At 50.0% G+C, this 24309-nt stretch overlaps 1 protein-coding gene across 2 annotated transcripts in view; it reads left to right on the plus strand.

Moving 5' to 3' along the window:
- LOC144487578 (junctional adhesion molecule A-like) overlaps positions 1–14280 on the plus strand; it is a 32998-nt gene extending 18718 nt beyond the window's left edge. The window contains exons 5-10 of one of the 2 annotated variants that reach the window (XR_013496431.1): positions 683–885; positions 1289–1394; positions 1529–1640; positions 12515–12566; positions 12912–13420; positions 13972–14280. Coding sequence is in view for 1 of the 2 variants with exons in the window: in XM_078205662.1 (XP_078061788.1) it covers positions 683–885; positions 1289–1394; positions 1529–1640; positions 12515–12566; positions 12912–12947 (509 nt within the window). In the remaining variant the exon portion in view is untranslated. Of the gene's footprint in view, positions 1–682; positions 886–1288; positions 1395–1528; positions 1641–12514; positions 12567–12911 lie in introns of both variants that reach the window. The other variant, XM_078205662.1, reaches the window with a different exon arrangement.
- The last annotated feature ends 10029 nt before the right edge of the window (positions 14281–24309 follow it).

The raw sequence follows: 24309 nt of genomic DNA on the forward strand, positions 1-24309 counted from the left end.
ATATTATGTGGAGGAGACAGCAGGTTGGGAAGTGGGAAAGTTATCTGTTTTGAAAGAATATAGAAGTAGGATATTGATTTGAACATTGCAGGCTGAGGGATTGCCTGAATCAAAGAGAATCAACTTGCATTGGCAGCAGGAAATTGGCCAGGCAATAAGTAAGCTTGAGGTTGGTTACAATGGGATTGGGGTTGAGTAAGGAAGTCTTACTTCAGTTGTGCAGGGTGTTGGTGAGGCCACATCTCCAATACTGTGTGCTCCCTTATTTAAGGACGGATGTAAGTGTATTGGAGACGGTTCAGGGGAAGTTTACCGGATTGATATCTGGAATGAGTGGGCTGTTTTATGTGGAAAGGTTGGACGGACTGGGATTGATTCCACTGGAATTTGGAAGAGGGGTGATTTGATTGAAGGGATAGAAGATCCTGAATGGGGGGTGGAGCAAGTTGAAGGGGTCGAATGGCCACCTCCTGATCTTATTTCTGATGGAATAGGTAATGGACCCTGGATCCCGTGAATGATGAAGTGTAGGGCTGAATGGGGGAATGAGAAAGGGATTGTGGGCCTGAATGGCATCTCTTGACTTGTGTAAGTTGATGTCAGTCGATCTCTGCATAACATCCAGTTTACCCCCTCTCTCTCTCTCTCTTTCCCCTGCCATCCACACCACCCCGTCTCTCAGTCCCCCCAGACACCCCTCACGCTTCCATCCCGACCTCTGTGACGACAGGGAGTGAAGTCACTCTCCGGTGTATGGAGTCTGTGGGTCAGCCTCCCTCGACGTACAAGTGGCTCCGGAACAATCTGTTCATGCCCGAGGATCCAAAGAGCAACCAGGCCTACCTCAATTCCTCCTACACCATCGATCCCAAGGCCGGAACCCTGGTGAGTGGAAGTTGCCATGGAGCAGTGGGACTGGGGAGAGACGGGGGGGTGGGCCGGGAGGAAGTGGGTGGGAGGGACTCAGTGGGGGTTTGGGGCGGGGGGGGGGAGATGGGGCGATGGGAGTCAGGGTGTGGGGGTAAGTGGGTGGGAGTAGGGTTGGGGGAGTAGGGTGAGGAGGAGGGTGGGTGCAGAGGAGACGGGGGGTGGGGAGGAGGTGGGGGGGTGGGGAAGTGGGGGGATTGTGTGCGCGGTGAAGTGGGGGATCGGGAGGAGAGGATGTGTGGGGGGAGGAGGGGGCATGCAGGGGGGGGGGAGTCGGGGTTGGGGGGGAAGGTGAGGATAGATGAATTGGGGATTATGCTTATCCTCTCTCTCTTTCTCTGTGTTTTCTCTGCCTCCTCAGAACTTTAAGTCTGTGTCCAAGTCGGACAGTGGGGAGTACGCCTGTCAGGCCGGCAATGGGGTGGGCACCCCAAAGACCAGTTCACCGGTTGTCCATATGGAAGTGTGTAAGTGCTGGAGCCTGGGAGCTGTGCACGTGACCAGGCCACAGCTTGTCAGTCTGAGAGAGATTTTTCTTCCCTCTTTTTTTTCCCCACCCAGCCCCCCCTCTGATTGAAACTGGTTCTCTCTCCCTCTCCAGACGATACAAACGTTGGTGGCATTGTGGCTGGAGTCATCGTAGCCCTGCTAATCCTGGCCTTCATCGGCATTGGGCTGTGGTTTGCTTACCGCAAGGGGTACATTGGACGTAAGTGAATCTCAAATATCCTCTTGGTTAAGTGAGGTTGTGGCGACGAATAATAGTTCCTGGATGTGCGGGTGACACACTGGCATTGGTTCACCGTTGACCCTCGGGTGGAATGGGTGCCAGTCAAACAGGGCTGCTTTGTCCCAAATGGTGTCAAGCTTCTTGAGTGTTGGCAAGTGAATTGAGTTGATTTATTATTGTCACATGTAATAGGATACAGTGAAAAGTATTGTTTCCTGTGTACTGTGCAAACAAAACCTACCGTTCATAGAGCACATAGGGGAGAAGGAAAGGAGAGGGTGCAGAATATGGTCTTACAGTTACATAAAGAACAAAGAACAGTACAGCACAGGAAACAGGCCCTTCGGCCCTCCAAGCCTGTGCCGCTCCTTGGTCCAACTAGACCAATCGTTTGTATCCCTCCATTCCCAGGCTGCTCATGTGACTATCCAGGTAAGTCTTAAACGATGTCAGCGTGCCTGCCTCCACCACCCTACTTGGCAGCGCATTCCAGGCCCCCACCACCCTCTGTGTAAAAAACATCCCTCTAATATCTGAGTTATACTTCGCCCCTCTCAGCTTGAGCCCGTGACCCCTCGTGAACGTCACTTCTGATCTGGGAAAAAGCTTCCCACTGTTCACCCTATCTATCCCCTTCATAATCTTGTACACCTCTATTAGATCTCCCCTCATTCTCCGCCTTTCCAGGGAGAACAACCCCAGTTTACCCAATCTCTCCTCATAGCTAAGACCCTCCATACCAGGGTTAAGAGACTACATACATAGGGTTAAGAGAAAGATCAACTTAATGTGTGATAGGACCATTCAAAAGTCTGAGTGAAGAAGCACGTGACCTCAGACTTTGTATCTTTTTCCCGACGGAAGAAGATGGAAGAGAGAATGTCCAGGGTGCGTGAGGTCCTTAATTATACCGGCTGCTTTTCCAAGGCAGCGGGAAGCGCAGACAGAGTCAATGGATGGGAGGCTGATTTGAGTGATGGACTGGGCTGCATTCACGACACTTTGTAGTTTCTTGCGACCTTGGTCAGAGTAGGAGCTGTGATGCATCCAGAAAGGGTGCTTTCGATGATGCATCTGTAAAAATTGGTAAGAGTCATAGTGGAAAGTATTCCATCAGACTCCTGACTTGGGCCTTGTCGATGGTGGATGGGCTTTGGGGAGTCAGGAGGTGAGTTGCTCGCTGCAGGATTCTCAGCCTCTGACCTGCTCTGGTAACCACTGCATTTATTATATAGAACCATAGCATCCCTATAGTGCAGAAAGAGACCATTCGGCCCATCAAGTCTGCACTGACTCTCCGAAAGAGCATCTGGCCGAGACGCTCCCCTCTAACCATAACCCCACCATGGCTAATCACCCCATCCCGCGCACCTTGGGACACCAAGGGACAATTTCCCATGGCTAATCCACCTAACCCGCACATCTTTGGACTGTGGGAGGAAACCGGAGCACCCGGCGGAAACCCACGCAGACACAGAGAACGTGCAAACTCCACACCGACAGTGACCCGAGGCAAGGATTGAACCCGGGTCCCTGTAATTGAGGCAGCAGTGCTAATCACTGTGGCACCGTGCTGCCCTGACTGGTCCAGTTCAGTGTCTGGCCAATGGTAACCCCCACGATGTTGATAGTAGGGGATCCAGCGATGGCAATGCCATTGAATGTCAAGGGGAGATGGTTAGATTCTCTCATTGGAGACGGTCATTGCCTGGCACTTGTATGAGATGGAACATTCCTGCAATCGTCCTGTGGGGTTCACCTTTACCCATTGACACTTTGAGAAGTTGGGTTATTATTAAAAAATTCTCTAATTTTGTATTCTCTATTCCCTCTCACAGGCAAGCAAGCAAGGTAAGCCAGATATCTAATCTTGGTTCTGATAAATTGTGAAATCAGTAGATGAGTCAGAAAGACCATTTTGCATTCAAAGTTAAAATGGTGAAATGTTCTGTACGACCCAACTGTCTTTCTCTGTAACCCCCTACACCCCTCCCTCACTCTGTAACCCCTACACCCCTCCCTCACTCTGTAACCCCCTACCCCCCCCTCACTCTGTAACCCCCTACACCCCTCCCTCACTCTGTAACCCCATACACCCCTCCCTCACTCTGTAACCCCATACACCCCTCCCTCACTCTGTAACCCCATACACCCCTCCCTCTGTTTATAACCCCCTGCACCCCTCCCTCTCTCTGTAACCCCATACACCGCCCTCTCTCTCTAGCCCCCTACAGCCTCCCTCTCTCTGTAGCCCCCTACACCCCTCCCTCCCACTCGCTGTAGCCCCCTACACCCCTCCCTCTCTTTGTATCCCCGACACCCCTCCCTCCCACTCTCTGTAGCCCCCTACACCCCTCACTCCCCCTCTCTCTCTCTGTAACCCCCTACATCCCTCCCTCTCTTTGTATCCCCGACACCCCTCCCTCCCTCTCTCTGTAACCCCCTACACCCCTCCCTCTTTCTCTCTCTCTCTCTCTCTCTCTAACCCCCTACACCCCTCCCTCCCCTCTCTCTCTAACCCCCTACACCCCTCCCTCCCTCTCTCTCTAACCCCTACACCCCTCTCTCTGTCTCTCTGTAACCCCCTACACCCCTCCCTCTCTCTCTGTAACCCCCTACACCCCTCCCTCTTTCTCTCTCTCTCTCTCTCTGTAACCCCCTACACCCCTCCCTCTCTCTCTGTCTCTGTAACCCCCTACAACCCTCCCTCTCTTTCTCTCTGTAACCCCCTACACCCCTTCCTCTCTCTCTCTCTCTGCAACCCCCTACACCCCTCGCTCCCTCTCTCCCTCTCTCTCTCTCTCTCTCTAACCCCTACACCCCTCCCTCCCCTCACTCTCTCTCTCTCTCTCTCTGTAACAGAAACGTGGCTGAAAGGTGACCAGGACTGGGAGATGAATATCCAGGGGTATCAGGCGTTTAGGAAGAATAGACAGGAAGGAAAAGGTGGTGGGGTCGCGCTATTAATAAGAGATAATATCAGGGTAGTACTGAGGGATGACATAGGCTCTGAGGAACAAAACGTGGAATCATTATGGGTAGAGATGAGGAATAGTAGAGGGAGAAAGACACTAGTAGGTGTGGTATATAGGCCCCCAAATAATAATGTTGAGGTAGGGAGGGCTATAAACAAGCAGATAAGGGATGCATGTAAAAACGGAATGGCAATAATCATGGGGGACTTCAACATGCACATTGACTGGCAGACTCAAGTCGGTAAGGGTGGAATGGAGGAAGAGTTCTTAGAATGCTGTCGGGATAGTTTCCTTGAACAGCATGTTACGGAACCGACGAGGGAACGAGCTATTTTGGATCTGGTATTGTGTAACGAGGTAGGTAGAATTAAGGATCTTATTGTGAAGGACCCTCTTGGGTCTAGTGACCACAATATGGTCGAATTTCTGATTCAGATGGAAGAGGAGAAAGTTTGGTCCCAAACCAGTGTCCTCTGTTTGAACAGAGGGAAATATGATAGGATGAGGGATGAATTGGCTAAGGTAGACTGGGAGAGCAGGCTGGCAGGTAGGATAGCTGAGGAACAGTGGAGGATTTTTAAGGAGATCCTTTTCAGTTCTCAGCAAAAATATATTCCAGCAAAAAACAAGGATTGTAAGAAAAGGGAGAACCAGCCGTGGATAACGAAGGAAATAAAGGAGAGTATTAAAATAAAAACAGCTGCGTACAGAGTGGCCAGAAATAGTGGAGAAACAAGTGATTGGGAAAAATTTAAGAAACAACAAAGAGAGACTAAGAAAGCGATAAAGAAAGGAAGGATAGACTATGAAGCTAGGCTAGCAATTAATATAAAAAATGATAGTAAAAGTTTTTATAAATATATAAAAAGGAATAGAGTGGCTAGAGTGAATGTTGGACCCTTGGAGGACGAGAGGGGGGAGTTAATAGTGGGAAATGAGGATATGGCTGAGTCTTTAAATAAGTTTTTTGTGTCGGTCTTCACGGTGGAGGACACAAATAGTTTGCCAAATATTAACGATAGAGGGTTGGCAGCAGGAGAAATACTTAATACAATTAATGTTACCAGAGAGGCAGTGCTGGGTAGACTAATGGGACTGAAGGTGGACAAGTCCCCGGGTCCGGATGGAATGCATCCCAGGGTATTGAAAGAAATGTCAGAGGTAATAGTGGATGCGTTAGTGATTATTTATCAAAACTCGTTGCATTCTGGGGTAGTGCCGGTTGATTGGAAAACGGCTAATGTTACGCCGCTGTTTAAAAAAGGAAGGAGACAAAAGGCGGGTAACTATAGGCCGGTCAGCTTAACGTCTGTAGTAGGGAAAATGCTGGAATCCATTATTAAAGAGGAGATAGCAGGGCATCAGGATAGAAATGGTTCGATCAATCAGACGCAGCATGGATTCATGAGGGGAAAGTCGTGCTTGACGAACATGTTGGATTTTTATGAAGATGTGACTAGGGCGGTTGATGGAGGAGAACCGGTGGATGCGGTGTTTTTGGATTTCCAAAAGGCGTTTGATAAGGTGCCCCATAAAAGGCTGCTGAAGAAGATTAGGGCACACGGAGTTGGGGGTAGTGTGTTAAAGTGGATTGGGGACTGGCTATCCGACAGGAAGCAAAGAGTCAGAATAAATGGGTGTTTTTCCGGTTGGAGGAAGGTAACTAGTGGCGTGCCGCAGGGATCGGTACTCGGGCCGCAACTATTTACCATTTATATAGATGATCTGGAGGAGGGGACGGAGTGTAGGGTAACGAAGTTTGCAGACGACACAAAGATAAGTGGAAAAGTGAATCGTGTGGAGGACGGAGAAGATCTGCAGAGAGATTTGGACAGGCTGAGTGAGTGGGCGAGGATATGGCAAATGGAGTATAACGTTGATAAATGCGAGGTTATACACTTTGGAGGAAATAATAACAAATGGGATTACTATCTCAATGGAAACAAATTAAAACATGCTACCGTGCAAAGGGACCTGGGGGTCCTTGTGCATGAGACGCAAAAGCCCAGTCTGCAGGTACAACAGGTGATCAAGAAGGCAAATGGGATGTTGGCCTATATTGCGAGGGGGATAGAATATAAAAGCAGGGATGTCTTGATGCACCTGTACAGGGCATTGGTGAGGCCGCAGCTGGAATACTGTGTGCAGTATTGGTCCCCTTATATGAGGAAGGATATATTGGCATTGGAGGGAGTGCAGAGAAGGTTCACCAGGTTGATACCGGAGATGAGGGGTTTGGATTATGAGGAGAGGCTGAGGAGATTGGGTTTGTACTCGTTGGAGTTTAGAAGGATGAGGGGGGATCTTATGGAGACTTATAAGATAATGCGGGGGCTGGATAGGGTGGAGGCGGAGAGATTCTTTCCACTTAGTAAGGAAGTTAAAACTAGAGGACACAGCCTCAAAATAAAGGGGGGTCGGTTTAAGACAGAGTTGAGGAGGAACTTCTTCTCCCAGAGGGTGGTGAATCTCTAGAATTCTCTGCCCACTGAGGTGGTGGAGGCTACCTCGCTGAATATGTTTAAAGCGCGGATGGATGGATTCCTGATTGGTAAGGGAATTAAGGGTTATGGGGATCAGGCGGGTAAGTGGTACTGATCCACGTCAGATCAGCCATGATCTTATTGAATGGCGGGGCAGGCTCGAGGGGCTAGATGGCCTACTCCTGCTCCTATTTCTTATGTTCTTATGTAAACCCTACACCCCTCCCTGCCTTTCTGTAGCCCCTGACAACCCTCCCTCCCTCGCTCTGTAACCCCCTACACCCCTCCCTCCCTCTCTCTTTCTCTCTGTAACCCCCTACACCCCTCCCTCTCTCTCTGTAACCCCGTACACCCCTCTCTCTCTCTCTCTGTAACTCCCTACACCCCTCCCTCTCTCTCTCTCTGCAACCCCCTACACCCCTCGCTCCCTCTCTCTCTCTGTAACCCCTACACCCCTCCCTGCCTCTCTCTGTAGCCCCCGACACCCCTCCCTCCCTCCCTCTGTAGCCCCCCACACCCCTCCCTCCCTCTCTCTGTCGCCCCCTACACCCCCCCTCTCCTCTCTCTGTCACCCCCTACACCCTCCCTCCCTCTCTCTGCTGCCCCCTACACTCCTCCCTCTCTCTCTCTCTCTGTAACCCATAGAACCATAGAAAATTACAGCTCAGAAACAGGCCTTTTGGCCCTTCTTGTCTGTGCCGAACCATTCTTTGCCTAGTCCCACTGACCTGCACTTGGACCATATCCCTCCACACCCCTCTCATCCATGAACCCGTCCAAGTTTTTCTTAAATGTTAAAAGCATTTACCACTTTATCCGGCAGCTCATTCCACACTCCCACCACTCTCTGTGTGAAGAAGCCCCCCCTAATATTCCCTTTAAACTTTTCTCCTTTCACTCTTAACCCATGCCCTCTGGTTTTTTTCTCCCCTAGCCTCAGTGGAAAAAGCCTGCTTGCATTCACTCTATCTATACCCATCAAAATCTTATACACCTCTATCAAATCTCCCCTCAATCTTCTACGCTCCAGGGAATAAAGTCCCAACTTATTCAATCTCTCTCTGTAACTCAGCTTCTCAAGTCCCGGCAACATCCTTGTAAACCTTCTCTGCACTCTTTCAACCTTATTTACATCCTTCCTGTAACTAGGTGACCAAAACTGTACACACCATAACACTCCAACTTTTATACTCGATACTCCGATTTATAAAGGCCAATGTACCAAAGGCACTCTTTATGACCCTATCCACCTGTGACGTCACTTTTAGGGAATTCTGTACCTGTATTCCCAGATCCCTCTGTTCAACTGCACTCTTCAGAGTCCTACCATTTACCCTGTACGTTCTACTTTGGTTTGTCCTTCCAAAGTGCAATATCTCACACTTGTCTGCGTTAAATTCCACTTGCCATTTTTTAGCCCATTTTTCTAGCTGGTCCAAATCCCTCTGCAAGCTTTGAAAACCTTCCTCACTGTCCACTACACCTCCAATCTTTGTATCATCAGCAAACTTGCTGATCCAATTTACCACATTATCATCCAGATCATTGATATAGATGACAAACAACAATGGACCCAACACCGATCCCTGCGGCACACCACTAGTCACAGGCCTCCACTCAGAGAAGCAATCCTCCACAACCACTCTCTGGCTTCTTCCATTGAGCCAGTGTCTAATCCAATTTACTACCTCCCCATGTATACCTAGCGACTGAACCTTCCTAACTAACCTCCCATGAGGGACCTTGTCAAAGGCCTCAACCCCGACACCCTCCCTCTCTCTCTCTCTGTAACCCCCTACACCCCTCCCTCTCTCTGCACCCCTCCCTCTCACTCTCTCTCTGTAACCCCCTACATCCTCCCTCTCTCTCTCTGTCGTCCCCTACACCCCTCCCTCCCCCTACACCCCTCCCTCCCTCTCTCTCTCTCTGTCGCCCCCTACACCCCTCCCTCTCTCTCTCTCTCTCTGTAGCCCCCTACACCCCTCCCTCCCTCTCTCTGTAGCCCCCTACACCCCTCCCTCCCTCTCTCTCTCTCTGTAACCCCCTACACCCCTCCCTCTCTCTGTAGCCCCCTACACCCCTCCCCCTCTCCCTCTCTCTCTCTCTCTCTGTAACCCCCAACACATCTCTCTCTCTCTGTAACCCCCTACACCCCTCCCTCTCTCCCTCTCTCCCTCTCTCCCTCTCTCTCTCTCTCTCTGTAATCCCCTACACCTCTCTCTCTCTCTCTGTAGCCCCCTACAACCCTCCCTCTCTCCCTCCCACTCTCTCTCTGTAACCTCCTACACCTCTCTCTCTCTCTCTCTCTGTAACCCCTTACACCCCTCCCTCCCTCTCTCTCTGTAGCCCCCTACACACCTCCCATTCTCTCTCTGTAACCCCCTACACACCTCCCTCCCTCTCTCTGTAGCCCCCTACACCCCTCCCTCTCTCTCTCTCTTTAATCCCCTGCACCCCTCCCTCTCTCTCTCTCTCTGTAACCCCCTCCCTCCCTCTCTCTCTCTCTCTCTGTCGCCCCCTACACCCCTCCCTCCCCTCTCTCTCTCTCTCTCTGTAACCCCCTACACCCCTCCCTCTCTCTCTCTCTCTCTGTATCCCCCTACACCCCTCCCTCCCTCTCTCTCGATCTCACTCTGTATCCCCCTACACCCCTCCCTCCCTCTCTCTCTCTCTCTCTGTATCCCCCTACACCCCTCCCTCTCTCTCTCTCTCTCTCTCTGTCGCCCCCTATACCCCTCCCTCTCTCTCTCTCTCTCTGTAACCCCCTACACCCCTCCCTCTCTCTCTCTCTCTGTCGCCCCCTACACCCCTCCCTCTCTCTCTCACTCTCTCTCTCTGTAACCCCCTCCCTCCCTCTCTCACACTCTCTCTCTGTAACCCCCTACACCCCTCCCTCTCTCTCTCACTCTCTCTCTCTGTAACCCCCTCCCTCCCTCCCTCTCTCTCTCTCTCTCTGTAACCCCCTACACCCCTCCCTCTCTCTCTCTCTCTGTCGTCCCCTACACCCCTCCCTCCCCCCCTCTCTCTCTCTAACCCCCTACACCCCTCTCTCTCTCGTTCTCTCTCTGTATCCCCCTACACCCCTCCCTCTCTCTCTCTCTCTGTATCCCCCTACACCCCTCCCTCCCTCTCTCTCTCTGTATCCCCCTACACCCCTCCCTCCCTCTCTCTCTCTCTCTGTATCCCCCTACACCCCTCCCTCTCTCTCTCTCTCTCTCTCTGTAGCCCCCTACATCCCTCCGTCCCTCTCTCTCTCTCTCTGTAGCCCCCTACATCCCTCCCTCCCTCTCTCTGTAGCCCCCTACACCCCTTCCTCTCTCTCTCTCTCTCTGTAACCCCCTACACCCCTCCCTCTCTCTCTCTCTCTGTCGCCCCCTACACCCCTCCCTCCCCCTCTCTCTCTCTCTCTCTCTCTGTAACCCCCTACACCCCTCCCTCTCTCTCTCTCTGTATCCCCCTACACCCCTCCCTCTCTCTGTCTCCCTCTGTATCCCCCTACACCCCTCCCTCCCTCTCTCTCTCTCTGTATCCCCCTACACCCCTCCTCCTCTCTCTCTCGCTCTGTATCCCCCTACACCCCTCCCTCTCTCTCTCTCTCTCTGTATCCCCCTACACCCCTCCCTCCCTCCCTCTCTCTCTCTGTAACCCCCTACAACCCTCCCTCTCTCACTCTCTGTAACCCCCTACACCCTCCCTCTCTCTCTCTCTAACTCCCTACACCCCTCCTTCCCTCTCTCTCTCTCTCTCTCTAACCCCCCTACACCCTCCCTCTGTCTCTCTCTCTCTAACTCCCTACACTCCTCCCTCCCTCTCTCTCTCTCTCTGTATCCCCCTACACCCTTTCCTCCCTCTCTCTCTCTCTCTCTCTGTATCCCCCTACACCCCTCCCTCCCTCTCTCTCTCTCTCTCTGTATCCCCCTACACCCCTCCCTCTCTCTCTCTCTCTCTCTCTGTCGCCCCCTATACCCCTCCCTCTCTCTCTCTCTCTCTGTAACCCCCTACACCCCTCCCTCTCTCTCTCTCTCTGTCGCCCCCTACACCCCTCCCTCTCTCTCTCACTCTCTCTCTCTGTAACCCCCTCCCTCCCTCTCTCACACTCTCTCTCTGTAACCCCCTACACCCCTCCCTCTCTCTCTCACTCTCTCTCTCTGTAACCCCCTCCCTCCCTCCCTCTCTCTCTCTCTCTCTGTAACCCCCTACACCCCTCCCTCTCTCTGTCGTCCCCTACACCCCTCCCTCCCCCCCTCTCTCTCTCTCTCTAACCCCCTACACCCCTCTCTCTCTCGTTCTCTCTCTGTATCCCCCTACACCCCTCCCTCTCTCTCTCTCTCTGTATCCCCCTACACCCCTCCCTCCCTCTCTCTCTCTGTATCCCCCTACACCCCTCCCTCCCTCTCTCTCTCTCTCTGTATCCCCCTACACCCCTCCCTCTCTCTCTCTCTCTCTCTCTGTAGCCCCCTACATCCCTCCGTCCCTCTCTCTCTCTCTCTGTAGCCCCCTACATCCCTCCCTCCCTCTCTCTGTAGCCCCCTACACCCCTTCCTCTCTCTCTCTCTCTCTGTAACCCCCTACACCCCTCCCTCTCTCTCTCTCTCTGTCGCCCCCTACACCCCTCCCTCCCCCTCTCTCTCTCTCTCTCTCTCTGTAACCCCCTACACCCCTCCCTCTCTCTCTCTCTGTATCCCCCTACACCCCTCCCTCTCTCTGTCTCCCTCTGTATCCCCCTACACCCCTCCCTCCCTCTCTCTCTCTCTGTATCCCCCTACACCCCTCCTCCTCTCTCTCTCGCTCTGTATCCCCCTACACCCCTCCCTCTCTCTCTCTCTCTCTGTATCCCCCTACACCCCTCCCTCCCTCCCTCTCTCTCTCTGTAACCCCCTACAACCCTCCCTCTCTCACTCTCTGTAACCCCCTACACCCTCCCTCTCTCTCTCTCTAACTCCCTACACCCCTCCTTCCCTCTCTCTCTCTCTCTCTCTAACCCCCCTACACCCTCCCTCTGTCTCTCTCTCTCTAACTCCCTACACTCCTCCCTCCCTCTCTCTCTCTCTCTGTATCCCCCTACACCCTTTCCTCCCTCTCTCTCTCTCTCTCTCTGTATCGCCCTACACCCCTCCCTCTCTCTCTCTCTGTATCCCCCTACACCCCTCCCTCTCTCTCTCTCTCTCTGTCGCCCCCTACACCCCTCTGTCTCTCTCTCTCTCTAACCCCCTACACCCCACCCTCCCTCTCTCTCTCTCTGTCGCCCCCTACACCCCTCCCTCTCTCTCTGTCGCCCCCTACACCCCTCCCTCTCTCTCTGTCGCCCCCTACACCCCTCCCTCCCTCTCTCTCTCTCTGTCGCCCCCTACCCCCCTCCCTCTCTCCTGTATATTAATTTTTACACTCTCTCATTTCAGCAACAAGCCCAAAGTGATCTACAGCCAACCTCCACCTGATGAAATGGATGATGTAAGTCCACCGATTACACATAGTCCATGGACGGCCGCGGTCCCGTGTGGGGGGGGCTTGCACTGTTTGGGAGGTCTGGGTCCCCTGGGGGGGGAGGGATCTGGCGTTCACTGCTGACTGGGGCTTTTTGTGGGGATGGGGGTAATGTCTGTGAAGTGAGGGGTGGGCTGGTTTTATGGGGATATCAGTGTTGGGACAGGGTAGCGGGTGGAGGGGGGGGGGGGGGGCGGCAGGAGGGGGAGTGATACTCAATGAACTGGGATGTAATCTCGGTTTGGATTCTCTGTTCGTCACTTTAACCTCTGACCTCTGCGCTCTCTCTCTCTCTCTCTCTCTCTCCATCAGGGTGATTTCAAACAGAAATCGTCGTTTGTTGTCTGACGCTCGCAAACACAGCCAGAGATAAACTACGGATCCGTGTACGGACAACACCACACCCCCACTTCCTCTCCCCCCTCCCATTTCATTGCTCTCTTCCCCCACCCCACCCTCATTTCCTCTCTTCCCCCTTCCCTCCCACCCATTTCGTTCCTCACCCCGCAGCCCCTGCGAGTGAGATATACCCCTGACTCGTCCATGTGAATGTTTTTTAATACAGCTGGGGAAATGATGGGATGAGCAGTGCTCAAAATTAGTGTCTCTTTTACCTCTGTGGCCTGTATCAACTTTTTTAAGTAACTGTATAAATTGTATCATTGTGTAAAGCCAGGATCAATGTACAGGGAGTTTTACTCTGTATCTAACCCCGTGCTGTACCTGTCCTGGGAGTGTTTGATGGGGACAGTGTAGAGGGAGCTTTACTCTGTATCTAACCCCGTGCTGTACCTGTCCTGGGAGTGTTTGATGGGGACAGTGTAGAGGGAGATTTACTCTGTATCTAACCCTGTGCTGTACCTGTCCTGGGAGTGTTTGATGGGGACAGTGTAGAGGGAGATTTACTCTGTATCTAACCCCGTGCTGTACCTGTCCTGGAAGTGTTTGATGGGGACAGTGTAGAGGGAGATTTACTTTGTATCTAACCCCGTGCTGTACCTGTCGTGGGAGTGTTTGATGGGGACAGTATAGAGGGAGCTTTACTCTGTATCTAACCCTGTGCTGTACCTGTCCTGGGAGTGTTTGATGGGGACAGTGTAGAGGGAGATTTACTCTGTATCTAACCCTGTGCTGTACCTGTCCTGGGAGTGTTTGATGGGGACAGTGTAGAGGGAGATTTACTCTGTATCTAACCCCGTGCTGTACCTGTCCTGGAAGTGTTTGATGGGGACAGTGTAGAGGGAGATTTACTTTGTATCTAACCCCGTGCTGTACCTGTCCTGGGAGTGTTTGATGGGGACAGTATAGAGGGAGATTTACTCTGTATCTAACCCCGTGCTGTACCTGTCCTGGGAGTGTTTGATGGGGACAGTGTCGAGGGAGCTTTACTCTGTATCTAACCCCGTGCTGTGCCTGTCCTGGGAGTGTTTGATGGGGACAGTGTAGAGGGAGCTTTACTCTGTATCTAACCCCGTGCTGTGCCTACTCTTGAGTACAGTGTACAAAGTTTGAGTGTGGTGTGTAGCTCTAATCATTTACTCTCCAGATATTTATTCTGATGCTGACACTCCAAACACTTGTGCGCCTCTCTCATTTGCTTTGAGAAGAGTTTATGAATTTTGTACTGAATTTTTTAAACCTATCTTTCCGCTAAATAAGTGAATAAAGTTACTTTCTGATAGGTACTCGTGTGGTCTGCGTTTATTTAAGCTAGTTTTCTTGGAAGAGATTTGAACAATAGCTTCCTGGTCATGGGAACTCTCATCTCTCTCCCCTTGAAACAAATCTGCGTATTTCCCAACTGGAAACCATGGATGAGCAGGGATATCCACTGCTTGCTGAAGTCCAGGTCTGAGGCGTTCAAGTCAGGCGACCCTGACCTGTACAAGAAAGCCAGATAAGATCTAAGGAGATCCATCAAAGATGCCAAAAGACAGTCCCAGACCAAGCTAGAGTCCCAGGCTAGCTACACAGACTCCCGCTGACTATGACAAGGTCCGCAAGACATCACGGGCTATAAGATGAAGGCATGCAAAATCACCGGCTCCAACGCACCCCTCCCTGATGAGCTCAATGCATTCTACGTCTGTTTTGAGCAACAGGTCAGTAAGAGCATGCCCTCCATCCTGGAAGCCCTGGATGAACCTGTATCTGGGGTCACCATTACAGATGTCAGAGCAGCTTTCTCGAAGGTCAACCCATGGAAAGCGACTGGCCCGGATGGGGTACCCGGATGTGCACTCAGATCCTGTGCAGATCAGCTGGCAGAGGTATTCACAGACATCTTCAACCTCTCTTTACACCAATCTCTGGTCCCTATCTGCTTCAAGATGACGACCATCCTCCTGGTACCAAAACAAACCTAGCAGCATGTCTTAATGACGATCGGCCGGTGGCTCTGACACCCATCATTATGAAGTGCTTCGAAAGGTAAATCATGGCACGGATGAACTCCAGCCTCCCGGACTGCCTGGATCCACCACAGTTTGCTTATTGCTGCAACAGGTCCACAGCAGACGCCATCTCCCTGGCCCTGCACTCAACCCTGGAACTCCTAGATAACAAGGACACCTATGTCAGACTCCTATTTATTGGCTACAGCTCAGCCTTCAACACTGTTATTCCCACAAAACACATCTCCAAACTCTGTGGCCTGGGGCTCGGCACCTCTGCGACTGGATCCTGAACTTCCTAACTCACAGACCACAATCAGTAAGGATAGGCAACAAAACCTCCTCCACGATCATCCACAAGGCTGTGTCCTCAGCCCCCGACTATACTCCTTCTACATCTATGACTGTGTGGCCAAATTCCCCTCCAATTCGATTTTCAAGTTTGCTGATGACACCACCGTAGTGGGCTGGATCTCAAACAATGATGAAACTGGGTACAGGAATGAGATAGAGCATCTGGTGAGCTGGTGTGACAACAATAATCTCTCCCTCAATGTCAACAACACAAAGGAGATAGTCATTGACTTCAGGAAGCGTAGTGGAGGGCATGTCCCTGTCTACATCAATGGGGACGAAGTAGAATGGTTGAGGGCTTCAAGTTTTTAGGTGTCCAGATCACCAACAACCTGTCCTGGTCCCTCCATGTGGACACTATAGTTATGAAAGCCCCACCAACACCTCTACTTTTCTCAGGAGAGTCAGGAAATTCGAAATGTCTGCTACGCCTTTCTCCAACTTTTACAGATGCACCAGAGAAAGCATTCTTTTTGGTTGAAGAGCAGCTTGGTATGGCTCCTGCTCTGCCCAACACCACAATAAACTAAAGGGCCGTGAATGAAGCCCAGTCCGTCATTCAAACCAGCCTCCCACCCATTGACTCTGTCTACACTTCCCGCTGCCTTGGAAAAGCAGCCAGCATAATCAAGGACCCCACGCACCCCAGACATTCTCTCTTTCACCTTCTTCCTTTGGGAGAAAGATACAAAAGTTTGAGATCATGTACCAACCGACTCGAATAGCTTCTTCCCTGCTGCTGTCAGACTTTTGAATGGACTTACCTTGCATTAAGTTGATCTTTTTCTACACCCTAGCTATGACTGCAACACTACATTCTGTACTCTTTTGTTTCCTTCCCTATGAATGGTATGCTTTGTGTGTATAGTGGATAAGAAACAATACTTTTCACTGCATGTTAATACATGTGACAATAATAAATGAAATCAGTCTCTCTCTTGTGTTTTGACAAAAGGTCATCTGGACTCAAAACGTCAACTCTTTTCTCTCCTTACAGATGCCGCCAGTCCTGAGATTTTCCAGCATTTTCTCTTTTGGTTTCAGATTCCAGCATCCGCAATAATTTGTTCTTATCTATCTTTTGTGCTGCCCTTTGACATGGCATCCCTAGCCTCACCCCCTAGCCTCTGCTGCCCCCACACCATGTCTCACCTCTGGCTCTCCCTCCAGTCCTGGTCAGGCCTACGTGTGACTCCAGACTCTCAATAAAGTGGTTGCCTCTCTGAAATGGCCCAGAAAGCCACTCAGTTCAAGGACAATGAGAGATGGGCTGACATTACCCGTGGTGACCACATCTCGAGTACGAATTAACCCCACGGAACACAATTCTTCAAGGTGGATACAGCAAAGTTTGCCAAAACCAGCCCAAATCCACGGCAACTATTCATTCAGCCTAGCAACGACCTGAACCCATCGATATTTGGTGGGGGAAGGGATGGCACAGCTTTCCACCACTTGAACCCCACACTCAGCAGAATGCAACCAATTCCCCATGAGCCCCACCTGAATTCCACATTCCCACAGACACGGGAGCACCCCGTTTATCTGCTATTTTTGTTATTTGTTCATGGAATGATGGACTCACTGGCTAGGAGAGAAAAGAGTTGACATTTCGAGTCTAGCATTCATTATCCATCCCTAATTGTCCCTTGAGAAGGTGGTGGTGAGCTGCCTTCTTGATCCGCTGCAGTTCCTAAGGTGTAGGTACACCCACCATGTTGTTAGGGAGGGAGTTCTAGGATTTTAACCCCCAGTGAAGACGATATATTTCCCAGTCAGGATGGTGAGTGACTTGGAGGGGAACCTCTAGATGGTGGTGTTCCCAGGTATCTGCTGCTCTTGTCCTTTTAGATGGAAGTGGTCGTGGGTTTGGAAGGTGCTGCCTAAGGAACCTTGGTGAGTATCTGCAGTGCATCTTGTAGATGGCACACACGGCTGCCACTGAGTGTCAGTGGTGGAGGGAGTGAATGTTTGTGGGTGGAGTGGCAATCAAGCTTTGTCCTGGATGATGTTGAGCTGCTTGTGCTATTGGAGTTGCACCCATCCAGGCAAGTGGGGAGAATTCCATCACACTCCTGACTTGTGCCTTGTAGATAGTGGACAAGCTTTGGGGAGTCAGGAGGTGCGTTACTCACCACAGGATTCCCAGTCTCTGACCTGCTCTTGTATGTATATACCTAGTCCAGTTCAGGTGCTGGTTAATGGTAACCCCCAGGATGATGACAGTGATATTAATGCTCTTGAATGGGTCTGTCTGTCTGAGTTAAATATGTACTTAGTGGTTGCAAGATGACAAAGACTGGGACCTGAATATTGTACATGACATTTAGGAAGGACTGGAAGCTGGAAAAAGGTGGAAGGTTAGCTCTGTTAATTAGTTTAGTTTATTATTAGTGTCACAAGCAGGCTTACATTAACACCGCAATGAAGTTACTATGAAAATCCCCCAGTCGCCACACTCCGGCGCCTGTTCGGGTACACTGAGGGAGATTTGAGCATGGCCAATGCACCTAACCAGCACATCTTTCAGACTGTTGGAGCAAACCGGAGCACCCGGAGGAAACTCACACAGACATAATTAAGGATGATATTGGTACCATGGAGAGAGGTGACTTTAATTCTGGAGATCAAGATGCAGAATCAGTTTGGGTAGAGATAAGAAATCTTGAAGGTAGGAAGTCACTTGTGGGAGTGGTTCTTAGGCCCAAATAGTGCAGGATGGGGATATCCAGGAAGAAATAATGGGGAATTGTGAGAAGAGTCATGGGTAATTTTAAGATTGAATGAATCAAAATGGAAAAGGTAGACTGGATGATGAGTTAATCATGATTGTGGGACAGTTTATTAGATAAGCACATTCCAGATCCAACCAGAGAGCAAGCTATGGTCTATTATGGATGCTATTGGAATAGTGTAGATTAGAGGGGCTTTAGATTGGTTCCACAGGTCGGCGCAACATCGAGGGCCGAAGGGCCTGTACTGTAAAGTTCTATGTTCTATACTAGACCAGATTATTAATGACCTCATAGTAAAGGCACCCCTAGGTCGCAGAGACCATAACACTTGTTAAATTTTGCATTTATTTGGAGGGAGAGAAGAGTGGATCTAACACTAGTGTTTCAAACCTAAATCAGGACAATTATGAAGGCATGGAGACTGACCTGGCTAAAGTTAACTGGGGAATGAGGTTAAGGGATAAGTCAACAGAGATGCAGTGGCAGATATTTAAGGAGACATTTCAGAATACTCAGAAAAGGTACATTTCAGTGAGAAAGACTCGAGGGAAGGATGTACCATCTGTGGCTAGCTTAAATTAAATAGTATCAAATTGAAAGAGTATAATTCAGTGAAGATCAGTGGTAGGTTAGAAGACTGGACAGAATATTTTTAAAAAAGCAAAGAAAGATTAATAAGGAGGGAGACTTTAGAGTATGAGTAAAAGCTAGCAAGAAATATAAAAAGTACAGGCAGACAATGGGCCAAAGGGCCTCTTTCTGTAAAACTTGAGGAACTTTGAAAAGGGAAAGATGAAGGAAGGTGAGTGTTGACCCTCTCTGAAAATGGGGAATTATTAATGGAGAATAAGGAAATGGCAGCTGAATTGAATGGATTTTTGAATCTGTCCCTTCACTGTGGAGGGTGCAAATAACATCACACAAATAATTGTGAATCAGGAGGTGAAAGGGAAGGAGAAAATTAAAACAAAAGTTGCTTAAAGTTTATTAATTAGTCAAAGTAGGTTTACATTAACACTGCAATGAAGTTACTGTGAAAATCCCCCCACTCTCCACAGTCTGGCGCTTGTTCGGGTACACTGAGGGAGAATTTAGCATGGCCAATGCACCTAACCAGCACATCTTACAGAGTGGATAGTCAGCTTTTTCCCAGGGCGGAAGAGTCAATTACTAGGAGGCATAGGTTTAAGGTGCGAGGGGCAAGGTTTAAAGGAGATGGACGAAGCAATCTTTTTACACAGAGGGTGGTGGGTGCCTGGAACTCGCTGCCGGGGGGAGGTAGTGGAAGCAGATACGATAGTGACTTTTAAGGGGCTTCTGGACAAATATATGAATAGGATAGGAATGGAGGGATATGGTCGCTGGAAGGGCGTGTGCTTTAGTTCACATGGGCAGCATGGTCGGTGCGGGCTTGGAGGGCCAAAGGGCCTGTTCCTGTGCTGTAGTTTTCTTTGTTCTTTGTCTTTCGGACTGTGGGAGGAAATCGGAGCACCCGGGGGAAACCCACGCAGACACGGGACGAATGCGCAGACACGGGAAGAATGTGGAAAATATCAAATGTGACTCCTCTATTCAATAAAGGAGGAAGATGGAAAGCCGGGAACCACAGGCCAGTTAGCCTAACATCTGTCACAGAGAAAATGCTGGAAATGATTATTAAAGAAATCTTAGCAGGGCTCTCAGAAAATCTTAATGCAAGCAGGCAAAGTCAACATGGTTTTGTGAAAGGGAAATAGGGATTGACCAATTTTTTGGAGTTCTTTGAAGTAACAAGCAGTGTGGACAAAGAAGAACCTATGGATGTGCAGTACTTGGATTTCCAGAAGGCATTTGACAAGGTGCCAGATCAAAGGTCTCTACACAAGATAAGCGTGCATGGTATAGGGGGTAACATATTACTGAGGATAAAGGACTGGCCAGCCAACAGGAAGCAAGGCATAAATGGGTCATTTCCCGGTTGGCTGGATGTGACGAGTGCTGTGCCACAGGGATCAGCGCTGGGGCCTCAACATTTTACAATTTATATAAATGACTTGGGTGAAGGGACTGAAAGTATGGTGGCTAAATTTGTGACAAGATAAAGATAAGAACTAGGAGCAGGAGTGGGCCACCTGGCCCCTCGAGCCTGCTCCGCCATTCAATAAGATCATGGCTGATCTTTTTGTGGACTCAGCTCCACTTACCCGCCCACTCACCGTAACCCTTAATTCCTTTACTCTTCAAAAATGTATCTATCCTTGCCTTAAAAACATTCAATGAGGTAGCCTCAACTGGGCAGGGAATTCCACAGATTCACAACCCTTTGGGTGAAGAAGTTCCTCCTCCACTCAGTCCTAAATCTGCTCCCCCTTATTTTGAGGCCAGATAGGTAGGAACCTAAGTTGTGAAGAGGAAATGAGGATGCTACAAAAGAATACAGGTAGTATGAGTGGGCAGTTATTTGGCAGATGGATTATAATGTAGGAATGTGAACTTGTCCACTTTGGCAAGGAGAAATTTAACAAAAATAGCATTGTAATGTAAATAGAGAGAGACTGCAGAACTCCTGAGCGAGAGGGAAGAGATAGTGGACAGGATAAAATTGTTTCTCTTGGTGGACAATTCTAGAACCGGGGACATGAGTTCAAGATAAGTGGCAGCAGGTGTAGAGGGGTCACGAGGAAGAACTTTTTTACACAGAGGGTGGTGGGTATCTGGAATCCGTGCCCAAGTTGGTGGCGGAGGCAGAGACCCTAAAAAGTACCTTGAAGTTTAAAGTTTATTTATTAGTGTTACAAGTAGGCTTACATTAACACTGCAATGAAGTTACTGTGAAAATCCCCAGCCGCCACGCTCCAGCGCCTGTTCGAGTACATTGAGGGAGAATTTAACAAGGCCAACGCACCTAACCAGCGTGTTGTTCAGACTGTGGGAGGAAACCGGAGCACCCGGAGGAAACCCACGCAGACACGTGGAGAACGTGCAGACTCCACACAGTCACCTGAGCCGGGAATCGAACCCAGGTCCCCGGCGCTGTGAGGCAGCAATGCTAATCACTGCCACCTGATGTGTTGTAAGCTATGGGCCGGGTGCAGGAAGGTAGGATTAAAAAGGCCACCTGGGAGTCCACAGGCTGGCGTGGAGAAGATGGGCCAAATGGTCTCCTTCTGTGCTCGAGTGTACAAATCACAAAAGGTTAATGTGGGAAATATAAAAGTAGGGAATGTATTACAACAACTTTGGAAAGGAAACTTCCCCGTTTGGCAGGGAATCCTGTGGATTCAATCACAGCAGCTGATTTACACTCACCTTATAATCCCAACAAAATCTGCCACGACCATGTGACTTTGCCCCTTTCACTATGGGAGTGGCCCAATTGCTCTGTTCGCCAGTCTTTTCAGTTTGTGTCCGAACCACCTCCCTTCGAGCATCTGCTGTAGGATGAGGCCTGCCATAAACAGGTCTTCGTTGCTCTGCACTCGTATGTTGTCCTCGTACCCTGCTGGCCGTACTAAAGACCAAGGGTATGTGATGGTCACGTTGCCGTGCCTCGCAAATTTGGCGACTCCTTGGAAAACCATTTCCAGTTAAATGGAGTATTTCTCAGTCAGGATTGGAGGGACACACCCTTCACCACGCTGATGGGAAAGTTTGCTCATCACTCCAACGTGATTGGAGCTGACACACCTCTCCTTTGGAACTCGGTAATTCCATTTGTGGTTTAGTTAACAGGTGCTGACCCAATTTCCAGTGAATATTGCGAGTGAGGAATCAAGGTAATGGATGCAAACATTTTGAACTCTGTGTTTTACCAGAGCTCTAACCAAACCCTACTTGGACGATGGATGGCCTGTGAATTTCTGCGGTATATCACTGTATTCAGGTCACACACGTCACAAAAGACCATTCTTCTGGTGCTGATTAATAACCAGAAGTAATGACCGGCTGTCAGAACACTGAGGAAGGTTGAAGCAACTTATATTTAGAACATAGAACAGTACAGCACAGAACAGGCCCTTCGGCCCACGATGTTGTGCCGAGCTTTGTCTGAAACCCAGATCAAGCTATTTCCTCCCTATCATCCCGAAGTACTCCATGTGCCTATCCAATAGCTTCTTAAATGTCCCTAAAGTTTCTGACTCCATTATCCCTGCAGGCAGTCCATTCCACACCCCAACCACTCTCTGAGTAAAAAACCTACCTCGGACATCCTTCCTATATCTCCCACCATGAACCCTATAGTTATGCCCCCTAGTTACCACTCCATTCACCCGAGGAAATAGTCTTTGAACGTTCACTCTATCTATCCCCTTCATCATCTTATAAACCTCTATCAAGTCTCCTCTCAACCTCCTCCACTCCAAAGAGAAAAGCCCAAGTTCCCTCAACCTTTCCTCATAAGACCTACCCTCCAAACCAGGCAGCATCCTGGTAAATCTCCTTTGCACTCTTTCCAGTGTCTCCACATCCTTCTTATAGTGAGGTGACCAGAACTGCACACAATATTCCAAATGTGGTCTCACCAAGGTCCTGTACAGTTGCAGCATAACCCCACGGCTCTTAAATTCAAACCCCCTGTTAATGAACGCCAACACACTATAGGCCTTCTTCACGGCTCTATCCACTTGAGTGGCAACCTTCAGAGATCTATGGATATGAACCCCAAGATCTCTCTGTTCTTCCACATTCTTCAAAACCCTACCTTTGACCCTGTAATCCACATTTAAATTTGTCCTACCAAAATGAATCACCTCGCATTTGAATTGTTAAATAGGCAATTGATTCTCTGTGTTTGATTCTTTGCATTTCGTTCTCTGCGTTTGATTCACTCTCTGTGTTTGATTCTCTCAGTGTTTGAATCTCTCTCTCTGAGTTTGATTCGCTTGCTCTGCGTTTGATTCGCTCTGTGTTTGATTCGCTTCCTCTGTGTTTGATTCGCTCTCTCTGCGTTTGATTCACTTAATCTGTGTAAGATTCTCTCTCTGTGTTTGATTCTCTCTGTGTTTGATTCTCCCCCTGCGTTTGATTCTCTCTCTGTGTTTGATTCTCTCTGTGTTTGATTCTCCCCCTGCGTTTGATTCTCTCTCTGTGTTTGATTCTCTCTGTGTTTGATTCACTCCCTGTGTTTAATTCTCTCTCTGTGTTTGATTCTCTCTGTGTTTGATTCCCACTCTGTGTTTGATTCTCTCTGTGTTGGATTCTCTCTCTGTGTTTGAATCTCTCTGTGTTTGATTCTCTCTGTGTTTGATTCTCTGTGTGATGCGCGACAATCAAGCACGAGGTACAAGGCTTCAGTAATTGAAGGCTTTTATTGACAAACAATGGAACTATCTAAACACGAGTACACCATTCCAGACTGGAGGGGTCCCGCCTGAGCAGAGGGTCTTATACCTCTCCCAGGAGGTGGGGCCCGACTGGGATGTGCCATAACAGCATCCACCACAGGTATATTAATCCCACAGTGGCAACACCCTAACCCAACAGCAACATTAGAATAACCCCACAGTGGCCACACCCTAACCCAACAGCAACATTGGAATAACCCCACAGTGGTAACCAACGATGGTTCACCACATTCACCCCTCCTTTGAAAACAAAGGCCGGCGGGGTGCGAAAACAGACTACATATATACAAAAAAAATCTACAAGTCCAGACGGTCTGGAGGACCGCACCGTCGCTGTGACCTCCTCAACACCGGTTGTGACACCGGAGCAGGTGCTTGCGGTGGCGTTCTCTCCAAAACAGCGTCCGGCTGTCCCCTCGAGGACTCACGGGCCGGTTGACCCTGGTGAAGCGGTGGTGCAGGGGATCCCGGTACCTTCTGTGGTGGCGCCGATCTCCGAGTCTCAGGCAAGCTGTACATGGGAGTATAACTGTTATGCACTGGTCCCGGTGCTGACCGCGCCACGTCCGGGGAAGAAATAAGTGATAGGGGATTCGTGACAGGGGGTATGGGAGCGACAGGAGTTGCGACGTCCCCTGCGGGCGCCAGGTCTCGAATCGAGACTGTGTCCTCTCGCCCGTCAGGATATGCCACATAGGCATACTGAGGGTTGGCGTGGAGGAGTTGGACCGGTTCGACCAAGGGGTCGGACTTGCGGACCCTTACATGTTGCCGCAGAAGGACGGGTCCTGGGTACGTCAACCAGGCTGGTAAAGATATCCCCGAGGACGACTTCCTTCTCCACCGCTGAATGCCGAATTTCGGGACCTTGAAGGGTGCGGGAAAAAAACGCGACGGGCCTGCC

The sequence above is a fragment of the Mustelus asterias genome, unplaced genomic scaffold (assembly GCF_964213995.1).
Source record: "Mustelus asterias unplaced genomic scaffold, sMusAst1.hap1.1 HAP1_SCAFFOLD_891, whole genome shotgun sequence".
Classification (NCBI taxonomy): Eukaryota; Metazoa; Chordata; class Chondrichthyes; order Carcharhiniformes; family Triakidae; genus Mustelus; species Mustelus asterias.